General features: G+C 52.2%; 1 protein-coding gene across 3 annotated transcripts in view; it reads left to right on the top strand.

The window, feature by feature from the left end:
- The first annotated feature begins 12,394 nt into the window (after positions 1-12,394).
- Positions 12,395-13,623, top strand: part of NF1 (neurofibromin 1) — a 73,946-nt gene continuing 72,717 nt past the window's right edge. Inside the window, exon 1 of one of the 3 annotated variants that reach the window (XM_054517029.1) lies at positions 12,395-12,492. In XM_054517029.1, coding sequence (XP_054373004.1) covers positions 12,433-12,492 — 60 coding nt within the window. In that variant the 5' untranslated portion in view covers positions 12,395-12,432. The remainder of the gene's footprint in view (positions 12,493-13,623) is intronic. The other 2 variants (XM_036395153.2, XM_036395154.2) reach the window with 2 other exon arrangements.

Raw genomic sequence — 13,623 nt, 5'->3', positions numbered from 1 at the left:
CGGCCCTGCCCTGCTCTGCCCGCCCTGCTCGGCTCTGCCCACTCTGCTGTGCCCTGCTCTGCCCGCCCTGCTCGGCTCTGCCCGCCCTGCTCGGCTCTGCCGGCCCTGCCCTGCTCTGCCGGCCCTGCCCTGCTCTGCCCGCCCTGCTCGGCTCTGCTCACTCTGCTGTGCCCTGCTCTGCCCGGCCCTGCTCGGCTCTGCCCACTCTGCTGTGCCCTGCTCTGCCCGCCCTGCTCGGCTCTGCCGGCCCTGCCCTGCTCTGCCCGGCCCTGCTCGGCTCTGCCCGCCCTGCTCGGCTCTGCCCACTCTGCTATGCCCTGCTCTGCCCACTCTGCTGTGCCCTGCTCTGCCCGGCCCTGCTCGGCTCTGCCCACTCTGCTATGCCCTGCTCTGCCCGCCCTGCTCGGCTCTGCCCACTCTGCTGTGCCCTGCTCTGCCCGGCCCTGCCCTGCTCTGCCCGCCCTGCTCGGCTCTGCCCGGCCCTGCTCGGCTCTGCCGGCCCTGCCCTGCTCTGCCCGGCCCTGCTCGGCTCTGCCCACCCTGCCCTGCTCTGCTCGGCCCTGCTCGGCTCTGCCGGCCCTGCCCTGCTCTGCCCGGCCCTGCTCGGCTCTACCGGCCCTGCTCGGCTCTGCTCTGCCCTGCCCGGCCCTGCCCGGCCTCCCGGGACCCTGCCTTGCCCTGCCCTGCCCACCCGCAGCCGTTCGCGCTCCCGCCCCCGCTCCGCTGCCCGTCCCGGCCGCGCTGCTGTGCCCGGTGCGCAGCCCGACCCCGTCCACCCGCCGTGCGCCTCCCTGGTTCGGGGGCTGGAGGAGTCTCCTACTCTGTAGTGTTATTTTCTATACGAGTGTAGTTCAGCTTTTAAATCCAGCAGCATCTGGTTTATGATAAAATTTTGCTGTTAATGAAGTTGTTCACAAGGAAGAGACCCTGAGAGCCCCTCATTCTCTGTGATTTTGTATTAACATCTCTATACATCCCTCTCTCCTTCTATTACCTCTTTTCTCCTTTTGCATATCTAAATTCTGCCCCTCTTCTCGACGAAGTGACTCTTCCTTGCTCTGTGTATGGACTTCAGAGAGGCACGCAGCAGGATAATTAACTGCAGATAATAACTGTGATTTCATTCCAAAGCAGTGGCCTCACTGGCAGGCGCATTGCAATAGCCATGGGATCAGCTATTCAGCTGTAGCAAGAGCCAGGAATTACCCCAGCGTGAGCAAGGCCAGCAAAGCATTTTTTAAAAATTATGCAGTGATACAATGTCAAAGAAAGGAGCAGGGAGAAGTTCGGCATGTTCTTGGTGATGTGAGCGCTAGCACGGATTAGCGCTGGTTTGTATAAATTCCCCTAGCACATCCTAGCACTTGTTTGAAGCAGCTCAATCCTGTTCCTGCTCTGTCCGTCCCCCACTGCCCGCTGAGGGAAGAGCCCTGAGCAGCTCTCTGCAGCTAATCCCTGGACAACTCCTTGGAGCAAGGCAGACTTGAAGCCAGTGAATATTGTGAAATGCTGCTTGGAATTGCTCATGGGTTGTGGATGCTTGAGCCAGGCCAGCCCAGAGCTGAGCTGACTCACGTAAGGATTCTCTGGAGGGTTTGAGCTTTGCTCAGAGCCAGCACACGCTGCTGACCCTGGGGCTCTTACAGCCAGCAAACTGCAGCTTTGGCTTACTCAGCTGCACAGGGGTGTTACCACACTGCTGCCTTTCTCACTTCTTTTTCTCCAGTCCACATTTTGTGCGTTAGGGACACAAAAGGCAGAAAGGGATATGTAAAACCCCAGGGGTTTGCAAGCTTGTTAGGAATTGTTTGTTGTCACAGGCTGTCCTGGTAGCACCTTCTCTGTTTGGGAGGGACTGGAAGGGCTTGTCCTTGTGTCTGAAGACAGAGAGGGAGGGGTGAAAAGCTGCGTTCTGTCTGCAAGCTGCCAACTTATCTCCTCTGCTCAGTAAAATGTATCTGTCCGAAATGCAGTCTAAACTTGAGGAGATAAAGAAACCACACTTTCCTTCCTGGGGACTTGCTGTGTTTATTTTCCTGGCAAATGGTGTATGCAGGGTGATTTTTCAGTTCTTCCTGGGTGAGGTGTGGCTGTGGGATCCCGGGTGTCACACCCCAGGCAGTCACTGCCAGGGCCTGCAGCGGGTGGCTCAGGCTGATTTATGGGTTTTCCATTATCTTCCTTTAGGGATGCAGCTGCCAAGCCTCCACAGGGCTGCTCAGCTGGGAAACTCACAAACTTGGTGCCATCTTTCTCCATCAAGTCTTTGCTCACTGCAATAAGCTTTCACAAGTGAAAGGGCTTTTGTCCTTTTTGCCTGTCCTGGAAATACCTTCAGGGTTCCAGGCTATGGAACTTTCCCCAGGCTGCTGGAGCACCGGGATCTGCTGGTTTCACACTCCTGTATTCTGACATGGTGAATTCAGTTCTACACATTTTCTTTGCTTTGTCTTCTCTTTTTCAGGCCCAAAAGTGATGTTTCTCCTCCTCACAGCAGTCATTCTATAAAGCACTCCTGTCAAATTAGTAACAGTTAGGTCCAGTCACACTTAAATCCGAGGTAGCTCATCTGTGCAGTAGTGCTTGCCATTAAAAATTACGCTATTTTTAGTCTACACTGTTAATTATTCACAAGCTCCTCTTTGAGAACCTCTTGGGGATGGAAAAGTTCAGCCTCAGGGCATGGAGGCAGAAGAGAAGGTGAAAGGAAAACACAGAATGGAAGAAAGGAGGAGATGGCAAAGAACGTTGAGAAGAAAAAGGGCTCACAATGAAGTGGATGGTGAGCAGCAGAGGATCGAGACAGGAAAGTGCTGCCAGGAGCTGGACTTCAATAATCCTTGTGGGTTCCTTCCAGTTCAGGACATTCTGGGATTCTGTGATCCTGGGGAGGTCCAAGTGACAGCTGTCCCCAAGCTGAAGGGTTAAAAACTCAACATGCAAGTAAAGCAACAGCCCAGCCCTGCAAGGAGCTGTGAGAGTGCATGGGACCTTGCACACGAGGCTTTGCCAGCTCTTGGTCTGTAAACACATTTTCAAAACTCTCAGTAGTTTTGGCCCTGAGTGTCTCCTGCCCCCCTTGCTCAGCTGGGTGCCCTGAGGTGCTGCTGGGCTGGCACCAAGCCCCCCTTGCTCAGCTTGGTGCCCTGAGGTGCTGCTGGCTGGCACCAAGCCCCCCTTGTGCAGCAGTGCCCTGAGGTGCTGCTGGGCTGGCACCAAGCCCCCCTTGTGCAGCAGTGCCCTGAGGTGCTGCTGGGCTGGCACCAAGCCCCCCTTGTGCAGCAGTGCCCTGAGGTGCTGCTGGCTGGCACCAAGCCCCCCTTGTGCAGCAGTGCCCTGAGGTGCTGCTGGGCTGGCACCAAGCCCCCCTTGCTCAGCTTGGTGCCCTGAGGTGCTGCTGGGCTGGCACCAAGCTGTTGCTCCGTTTCCCGTCCGTGCTGTGTGTGCCTGCTGACTGCGAGCAGCACTGGCACCACCGTGGCCCTGGAGAGTTTGCAGTCTAAACAGACAAGGCAAACAGCAGCTGGGAGGAGGAACAGGGGGATGAGGCCACTTTCTCAGGGTCATCATGGAGCAGTCAGGAGCAGAACTGTGTGATTTTCCCACAGGCAACAGATAAGGCTGCCTCCCTTCCTGGAATTCTGGGCTGTCATTTCTCTCTCCCCTTGTGTCCATTGCTCTGTGATCTCTTTACCATTGCTTCTTGTGAAGAATTTTAGGTGATTCTAAATTGATGTACATCTGGTACTTAAGGGGTTAATTTCAAAGGTCTGCTGAAAGAGTGTGCAGTGGAAAAGTTGCACAGATGGAATATCAGACCATGGGAATTTTTTCTCCGTTTTTTTTGGTCTCGTTGGGATTTTACAATTTTTGGAGCATGTCTTTGGATATAATAAATAGAGCAGATGGCTCAGTGTATGTGGGGAATTCAGTGCTTCCATGATGAATAGCTGCACTGAAATAACAGAGACAGAAGTTTGGGGTTATTCCTTTTAGATTCAAACCATCCCTTCTCTGTAAGCCAGCCATGGGAGCTGCTTGCAGAAATATCTCTGCTAAATTTACCGTCTGAGGGTACAAGAGGTCCTATCCCAGATGGCTGAAGTGACACTGAGAGTTTTGAGCTGTCCTAAACAAGGGCAGGGGCGAAGGAAGCTCTGCAAGTGCTGAGGTGCTCAGTTCTCCTGGGCCCATCAGGCATTGGCCAGAACAGGCTGGGATTGGGAAGCTGGTGTAAGAGCAGAGGAATTCAAAGCAGTCACATAACAAGTCAGAAAAAGGGCTGTGTCCTGGCCAGCTCTGAGTGTACAGATCACAAGACAGCAGAGAATGTTCTGAATTGTTCCAAACCCAAATGCTTTTGTGTTAATATGAAATATTTACCTTTTTTAAAAATATCTGACCCAAGGCAGGACTCTACAGTGGTTGCTGCTAACCTGGGGTGCAAGCAGTAATAAACTGCTGAACATGTTCACAATGGAATGGAAAGAATATTTTTGGCTGTTGGTTTTTTTGGGGTTTTTTCAATGCTTTGGCATTGGACTATCAGGATTGCACAAACAGAGGGAAAATCAATGACATGGAGGGTGTAAATGTCAATAAATCATCTATAAATTCAATTTCTAGAAAACCAAGCTGTGTTTAATAGGAAAAACAAATGGGATAGACTCCCTGCATTCTGTAGAGCAGCTCAATAAAATAACCAGGACAGAAGCAGTCAGCTTGTTGGGAATTGCAGGGCTGTGTGTGACAGCTTCTGCCTGGAAAGAGCCGAGGCTGCATTCCTGCTGCGGGGAGTTGGGAAAGAGCAGGTTGCTCATAGATAAAGAGTGTTTGCTCACAGATCAAACAGCTCGAGATGGACCTGAGCTGGTGTTGAACTGAGCTTGAAAATATTTGGGTGGCTTGTGTCCAGCCCTGTTGCTACAGGGAACACATGCAGGAGGTGCAGAATCTGAGAGAAATGGACATTCTTTGAAAGTGGAGGTTGGACAAGCAAATTTCTCCTAGTCCCCATTTGTGGGTTGTAAAAATGCTGTAAATGGGAGTAAGAGGAGAGAACACAGACCCTTCCCTTCTGTGGTACCCTGAGAAGGGCGGCTGTGCTTGCCCCGTGTGTGCAGGTAAGGCTGGTGTCACCTTGGAGGGGACACCCTGTGCACAGACACACAGGAGGGAGCTGCCAGCAGAGCTGGCTGGGCTGTACCTTTCAGTGGTGGCCTCTCCAGGTCTGGCTGAGCCCAGCTCTCTGTTCCTCACACTCCTGTGCAGTGCTGCTCTGCTCACAGCTTTCTGGGCCTGCCAGAACACTCTGGGAAGAGACACAGTTAAACTCCTACTGCAAAGGGAGCTGTGACCATGTGCATGTGCCTTAAGGGAGCACACCCCATTCCACAGGGTAAAGGAATAAGCCACAGCACCACAGACCCCTCTGTTTGGCTGCCTCACACCACACCACAGGCTTTGTTTCTTTATGTCTGTTCCTGAACAGCCCTGGGTGCAGAGGCTGTGCCTGTGTGATTCACCTCCTGCATCACCTTTCTCTGCACTGCTCCTCTGGCTCTGATCAGCCAGCCAGGGTCACTCCAGTGAGTCTGAGAGCTCTTAAGGGAAGGCCCTGCCCTCTGCATTAACGTAATTGCAGGTTATTTGTGAGATTCCTTCCATGGCTTACTTCCTGAAGGTCTGGCACAGAAATCCGGTTTTGTAATTTGAGCTCTAACGAGTGGCTGGATGTAATTATGGGCTCCATTATCCCAGCAGCCTCTGTAGCATGGAAAGTAAAAGCTCAGTGTTGCCACTAGCGCTGAAAATACAGCAGTTGGCAGCTAATAATTCCCTTGTGCAAGCAGTCTGTGGGCAGCGTGTACACAGGTAGGACCCAGGTTCTCTGGGTCTGTTTGTAAATGTTTCCCAAAAGAAGCTGACGAGATTTCTGGCTATAGTCTCATTACAGCTCTCCTGAAGGCACAGATTGCACACAAAATGTGTAACAAGTAAGATTAATAGGTTCCCCACTAAAGCAAAGCAGGATTTGGGGGAGCATAATGAACCTTTTGCCAGGTGTCATAAATGGGGGATGAGCTGGACCTATGGACACAGGGATCAGCTGCAGAATGAGGAACTCACGGCTGGCTGAACACTGGGAATGCTCTGGGAGTGCTCTGGGAGTGCTCTGGTCACTGGGAAGAGGCTGCTGGGAACTAAAGACATGGATAGGGAGCACATTCCTGCCAGGCCTGACATGTAAGGCAATCTGCAGCCGTGCTCCCACATGGCTCAATCCAGGCCCTTTTTTGGGCTGCATTTGAAAGCTGTTCGGCCATGACTCTGTCAAAAAAATGGTGAAATTTTCTTTTTTTAATTTGAGATCCATATATGGAAGTAAAAGATGAATTGACCACTTGAATCCTGCCAGTCTAACACAAGAAAATATTTAAAATGCAATTCCATTGCACGATTTAGCTGGAGGAAGCTCGTGTGCTACCCAGGTGTAACCTTTTCCTTTCCTCCCTTACTGAGCCTGGAAGCGTTGCCCTCTTGCCTTCTTTCTGTTGGAGCTGGCTTTTCCTGTCATACTGCATACTCTGAGAGAGCTTGGCATTTTTCCCTGCCCTCTGCAGCTCTGGAATGCTTTCTTGCTGTTTCTTAATGCCTGTTTTGACTGCAAGTAAGGCAGAGGTGGTGCCTTTGTTTCACTGCTGCTTTGAAGTCACATGCTGATATTTGGGGAATCCGTGGACCTGCAGCACTGCAAAATCACACCCACAATGCACAACGAGTCCCAAAATGCAAAGCAGGTTAATGAGCCCTTACAGGGTCAGGGTCAGGGGCAAGGAGAGTTATTAAATGGCCAGCACTGTGATTCTTCAACCTTGTCATTGCCCACGTGGCCATAGAATTAAAAAAATAAATACAAGGACTGGATCTGTGTGTGGATATCAGCTGAGAGCTCACCAGGACAGTGCAAATGTAACCATGGTGTTCACAAGAGCAGCATGGCCCTGGGGTAAGCTTTATCCCCAGTTTTCAGCTCCATTTGACAGCAGCTCAAAGACACCATGACCAAGGCCTCTGTGCTGCTCAGCATTATTTAGAAGCCCAGCAAAGCAGCACATGTTTTATCCAAAGGATATTGCCATGTACCATCCATCCAAACCTCTGGATATCTGCTGCAAGCTTTTTTAAGGTTTTATTTTAGAAAAGCTTGTGTGGGCTTAAGCAGCAGTTGCAATTAAATAGGGCAGCATCAGCTAATGGCATGAGTCATGGGGAGGAAACTGAGCAGCATTTGGGGAAAACTCTTCAGTAACAAAGAGTCTTTATATTCATAAATTCATACAGGCTGACACAAGGCTTACACAGAGGTTGTTTAAGAAGCAGATAATTCAATTCTGGTCTTGACATTTTCCCAATTCTTAAAGACTTACCTTTCCATCAGACAATTCCTTTTCCTCATCAGTCCCTCCCCTAAGCTGAGTACTTCAGAAGGCAGAGCAGGAGGAAAGGCCATCTCTGATGGCCAGGCTGCTCTGGTGGCTCTTCTGCCCAGTGTTTAAAGCACTGCAGCCGTGTTTAAAGTAAGTTAAAATAAAGTCCAGGTGTCCCGTGTGTGAACCTGCAGGTCTTTGCTAAGCACTGACTCCACCTGTGCCAGCAAATCCCATTTCTGCCCCAGCCCCTTGGTCAGAGCTGAACTGGCAGGAGCGTGCAAGGAAGGCCACGCCTGATGGATGTGCTGATGGTACTGAACCCAAATCCTGGCTCCCAGACTGTGTGATTATGGTCTAAAATCAGCTGATCTGACTGAGAAATCATGCCACTGAACTGAATGGGGCTTGCACAGGCTTTTACACAGTGCCAGGGGGAAAAGTGTCAGGCCCAGTCCCCTATGGTGCAAACTGAGACTGGTTTTAATTCCGGAGGCCCCCAGGTGATGGGCATTCCCTGGGGCTCTTTGGGTGGGACTGCTTGGGTGTGAGCAGCCTTTGGGAGCTGATCAGCAGGCACTGGAAGGCTTTCTGGAGACAAGTTTCATGTGCTTTTAGGAGAATTCTGGGTTGCTTGCAGTGGGATCACTGTAGGATGCAGAGGAGACAGGGACTAAGAACAAGCTGAAAGCTCCTCTTGCTGGCCCTGTGGTGTTATAAACAAGAAAGGAAACAAAATGTCAGGCAGAGGAAGTGATAACCTCGAATTATCCTTTGGGGCACTGTTCTAATCTCGGCTGAACTGATTAGTCATCCAGAACAATTAAAATACTGCTTTACAATATTTAAGTAACTTAACCTCTGCAATGACTGTCATATGTGGGGATGGCATTACTCACTAGGGAAGGGAAGAGTAGATACACAAAATGATCTCATTCTGCTGAAGTCTTTAGAACGTGAACACACACACTGGGAGCGATTGTGATCAAACAAACTTCAACTGGGACTCACAAAGAGCTTGTTTATAGCTCCCAGGCAAATGGGCAGACACTAACAGGGCTGTGTCCCTTTGCCGTGCAGGCATCAGCCTCCATTTCAGAAAATACCGTTCCATTAAGTGCAATTAGAATATCTGAGCTCAATAGACTGCTCCTTTTATCAGATCAAGTACCAGGGATTAAACTCCTGGTGTTTTGCATCCAAATGAGATGTCTACTGGAACAGAAATACTTGCTTTTAGAATTGATTGTGTGAAACATCGTGCTACAGTTTGAATGATCCCTTGATGACTGGACTTTCCGGGATAGAAGTTCCAATGTGAGTATTTTGTACAGAATCCCTAAATAGTCAGATCATTTGCTGGCTCTGCTCTTGTTTAACAGATCCTGTCGCGGTCAGGGAGGAACTGAGAAGCAGAGAACACAAAGGAAAATCCGTGGTTTGCTCTTAAGAAAAGGTTTCTTCACGCTTTGCTGCATGTCCACCCACGCGTGCGGGGTGAGGAGCCCCCGGCCCGGCTGCTCTCGGCACGCAGCCCGGGGCCGTTCGGCGGCCTCTAATGCCCTCTGATGGACGCACGGGTCAGGGCTCCCTCCCGGCCGTCCCGGCCGAACGGGGCTGAGCTCGCCCTTGAACCCGCGGGCTTCGGGGGCTTTGGAGCTAGGAAGGTTAAGTCACCTCTTACTAACCCTTGGCAGGTCCTTTCCTTCCTCCCTTCCTTCCTCCTTTGCTTAGGTTTGTTTGTTTGGCTTCTCTCAAGAACAGGAGAGAAATATTTCTGGATGGCAGATTTGGCACGGTTCCCCCCCTGTGACCCATCAGCAATGGGATCAAACCTGTGCCTCACAGAGGAATGCCTCCAGAGTGGATGGGAGCTTCTGGACCAGAGCAGATAAATAGAAATTGAAAAGTATCACTCTGCACGTTTGAGCCACTGCTGGAGTGTTTGGAAAATGCTGGTGAAAATGAAAAACTGGGATGGGAGGAATGGAGAGAAAAAAATCAAAGGATGAAACAGCCTTCAGAAAGTCAGAAGGAAAAAAGGTTAATAGAGAAATAATTTGAGTTGAAACACAAAATAGAGGAAAGCAGAAGATGTGAGAAAGGAAAAAAAAAATCCATATTCTCTGGCAAGAAGCCAAGTGTCACCTCCAAGAGCCAGTTCAGGTGTAATGCCAGAGAGGCCCAGATCTCCTGGGTACAACGTGGGTGATGTTCAAGAAATTAACTGAATCTGAAAGGGTAAATGCACCAGAAAGAAAGGAAATGCTGCAGGACTTCTGCCTTTGAAGGGGACTTTATTGGAGGTGGGGCTGTTAACTGATGGTATGGACACAGGATCTGCACCTTCACTCCCCAGCAAGGACGAGGGTGAGCTGAGAGCTCCCTGAGGTTTTCCTGCAGGCCTGGCCAGGTCATTTCCTATGCATGCCTCGACCTTCTCCTCTGCCTCCTCATCCTCTAGCTCAGGCAAAAAGCAGAAGTGCCAGAATACTTCCAAGTAAGTGATTCAAGGGGCGTTTTTGGCTCAATTGAAAACATCTGTGGCTGGAAATTTCACAAGGGGGACTCTTCCCATGTAGATAAATTTCCAACTCCCACTTTAAGGCTTGGCTGTTCAGGCTTTCAGGCTTTAAAACTCTGCTGAGAGGGAATGGAGACATGGCAGGGACTTCCCTGTGCCAAGAGACTCCTACCACTAGTGCCACTTTGACAGCCACAATGGGAGAGTTTTAGTGAGGAAAAGCCATTGGCATTCACAGCAAAACCTGACAACACTCTGTGGATGCCTTAGGCTGCATTCCTTATTTTAGTTCACATGGAAGCTTAAGGAAGTGCATAAAAAAGCTCTTGCTAAAGTGTCCTTAAAAATCCACAAGCAGGAGTTGTCAAGAGCTGCTGAAGAAATGATGCCACCCCTCAGAGTCTCAGGGGAACTTGGAAAGGTTCATTCTCCAACGATTCCCAGCTGGCTGCTGCAGGCTGTCCTGCCTCTGCCTGGGAGGGCACAACCAGGGTGGCTCTGGCACAAAATTAATAATAGAGCTGTTGGGGGGCTTGGGGACAACAGAATGGGTCTCCAGTCTAAATACGGATCGAATTTTTCATGGACTTTGGGGGAACACTATGAGAATTTCCAACATAGCCATTCAACCCCTGTGTCTAAAATCTGGGAATACTACAGCAAATCTTTTTGCTTTTAGATTTACTATGGGAAATGCACTGCCAGAAGCAGGAAGAAGCACTGTTTGTTTTGTTTGGTATGTTTTGAAGGGAAGAAATAGCCTGTCCTTTTCTACCTCAGTCAGGAGTTCCCAGGATGCTCCTCTCTTATCTAATCATATCACCCTGATTTCTTTCTGGCATTTTGGGACACGTTTTTCATAACCATATCAGTCAGCTGAAGCCCTTTCCTGCCCCTACACGAATTATTATTGTTTAGATTTTGGCAGAACGTAGAGATCCCTGTGAAGATTGTGGAGATTATTCCTGCCTGGCTGCTGTGGGACTCTGAGGGGTCAAATCAGAAACAGCTGGAAAAGGAGCCGTGACCAGGAGGGCCCAGTGGAGACCCAGCCCTCGGGTTTAATGTGAATTAAGAAACCTTCTGGGGAAGGGCTCTGCTCCACTGAACCCTTGGGGCTTTTGTGTTCATCTCTGCACCTTTGCTGTTGGTGTTTTGTGTTCTCTGCCTTTGCACTACTCCCTGTGACAAAGCCTTATTCTTCAACCAATTGATTGGGGTTTTTCCCTTATATAAAATATTTGCAATTGATTTTTGTCTTCTTATAAAACATCTGCTCTTCAAAAATTTGCTGTCACCCAAATTCCTGGATTTGATTCTGGAATGCAATGGAACTGCTTGTCCTGTAAATCTAAATTACAGGATTTTTATTGCTCATTATTTACAGGGAAAGTTAACACAGGGTAAATTTGATATTGCTGTTGCTGGTAATAATTCCTACGTGCTATGATAACAGCAAGAGTCTCTGAGTCACATCAAGGCCCTGACTGAGTGGGGGATAGAAATTCCGTTTGATTCTCCAGTTCTTCTGCCAATTTAAAATCCACTGTTCCAGAGCCCTCACCTCAAGCTGCATCTTTATTTGTATCATCAGAATTTCAACGTGACTCTGGTATGAAACATTATTTTGTGCTTCTGTCTACTCAGAAGGAAAACAAATTAACGTTCCCAAGAAGGAAAGTGGAAGTGGATGTTTATTTGTGTGCATCCTACTTTTCTGAGTCACCGAGTAGAGTTGGCTGGGGCTGGTGTGACCCGGCTGGGGACGGAGGTGCCACGCTCGGATCTGAAGTTACTGCCAGAGTGAAGACTCGGAATGTAACAGAATAAGTTAATTTATGGAAATACCCGGGTTAATGTTGGAAGGTAAGATACAGCTGTGCATCCCAGAGCCAGCAAACCTGCGGGCGATGCGTCACGCACAGCGCTTGGCGATGGCCCCGCAGGGCGAACACGGCACCAGCCGAGGTGCGGTCTGCAGGGCAGCGGCTACGGGGCGCAAAAGCGGAGCACCGCCGGGATGGCCACGCTGCGTCCCGGAGGGCGGTGTGTGTCCGTTGTGCCCGTTCCCGAGGGCGATGTACCCATCCCCAGGGCGATGTGCCCATCCAAGCCCCCAGGCCCCCCCCATGGCTCTTCATGCCCCGCCCGGCCCCGCCCACAGCGGCCCCGCCCGGCCAGGCCCCGCCCAAACCGGCCCCGCCCTCGTCGGCCCCGCCCCGCTCCCGCCCAGCCCCTCCCCTGCGCAGGCGCTGCGCAGGCGCAGGAGCGCGCGGGCGCGGGCGGGGGCGGCGCGCAGGCGCAGTGCGGGGCTCGGTGTGCCCCTGGCGCGGCGGGCGCGGCGGGCGCGGCGGCGGGGGCGGCGCGCGCTCCCGCTTCCGGTGAGGTGTCATGGCGGGCCCCGCGCGCTGAGGGCCCGCGCCACCGGCACCGCCCGCGCGCACCCGCCGCTCCCCGGGCGGGCGGCGGCGGCGGGACATGGCGGCGCACAAGCCCGTGGAGTGGGTGCAGGCCGTGGTGAACCGCTTCGACGAGCAGGTAGCGGGGGCGGCGGCGCGTCCCCCTCCCCGGGCCGCGGGGAGGGCCGGGGGCGCGCGGCGGGGGAGCGGCCCCGCTCTCCGGGATGGGGCGGCCGTGGCAGCGCCGCTCCTGCCGCCCCCCGCCCGTGCCGGGGCCGAGGCCCCGGGCCCCAGCGCCCTTTGTGCCGGGCGGGCCCGGGGCGGGGCCGTGCTGCCCTCGCAGCCCCTCGCAGCCCCTCGCAGCCCCTCGCAGCCCCTCACAGCCCCTCGCTCCCGCCGCACCGCGGTCCCGCCGCTGCCGGGCCGGCCGCTCCAGGTGCGGCGCATCCGTCCTTGTGCCGGCAGCGGCGGTGAGGAGGGGCCTGTGTCTCCTCGCCGCTGCTCCCCCGCCTCTCCCGGAGTGTCTGTGCTCTCCGTGGACAGTGCTGTGAAATTCACGTCCTTGCTTTGCATCATCTGCCTCTCCCGAAGGCAGAAGAGCCTCAGAGCGGGGTTAGGAGGGCTGGAGGCGCTGCGGCGCCGTGCTGCCCGTGCCCCCCGGTGCAGGGGGATGCCGGTGTGCAGCCCCAGCCCCTCAGGTGTCACGAGGGGGTTCCGGCCCCTGGTTTCCATTGCAGTGATAGGTATTTACATCTCCTTGCAAAAGTCAGCCCTAGTAGTTCCGAGAAGGATTTTCTGAATGGAAGGAAGAGGGATTTGTTGGCCTTAGACTTTATATTTCTCTGATCCACCAGCAGGAACTGCTTACTGGGATTAGGTGGGTGACTCCCCGTGGGGCTAAGCTCGGAGCTTACGCTCCTTCCCTGCTCCCAAGGTGCTTTCCTGGCTGAGGTAGCTCTCGTGAGGCTCAGTGATCAGTTCCTGTGGTGTTTGTCTCATTTTGCCACACTGTGAGTGCAGCCCGTGTGTCACAGGAGGCCCAGCTCTGTGAGACCCTGCTTAGTGTAAATCCATCAAAAATGTGGAGCTGCTCCTCCAGACTGAGCCTTGTTCTGTGCTGCATCTGTCCCTCAGTGCTACTGGGCTTCAACACCCTGCAGAAAGATGTGGCCTGGTGCAAGAAAAACAAGCTGTTTCTTTTTACATTTATATGAAGTTTATTTTGAAGAGGAAAATATCAAACTTTGTCTTTTGACATTATAATGAGGCA

The sequence above is a fragment of the Molothrus ater genome, chromosome 21 (genome assembly GCF_012460135.2).
Source record: "Molothrus ater isolate BHLD 08-10-18 breed brown headed cowbird chromosome 21, BPBGC_Mater_1.1, whole genome shotgun sequence".
In the NCBI taxonomy this organism is placed as follows: domain Eukaryota; kingdom Metazoa; phylum Chordata; class Aves; order Passeriformes; family Icteridae; genus Molothrus; species Molothrus ater.
Note: the sequence above shows the minus strand (reverse complement) of the source record. Positions and strands in the feature narration are given on the sequence as shown.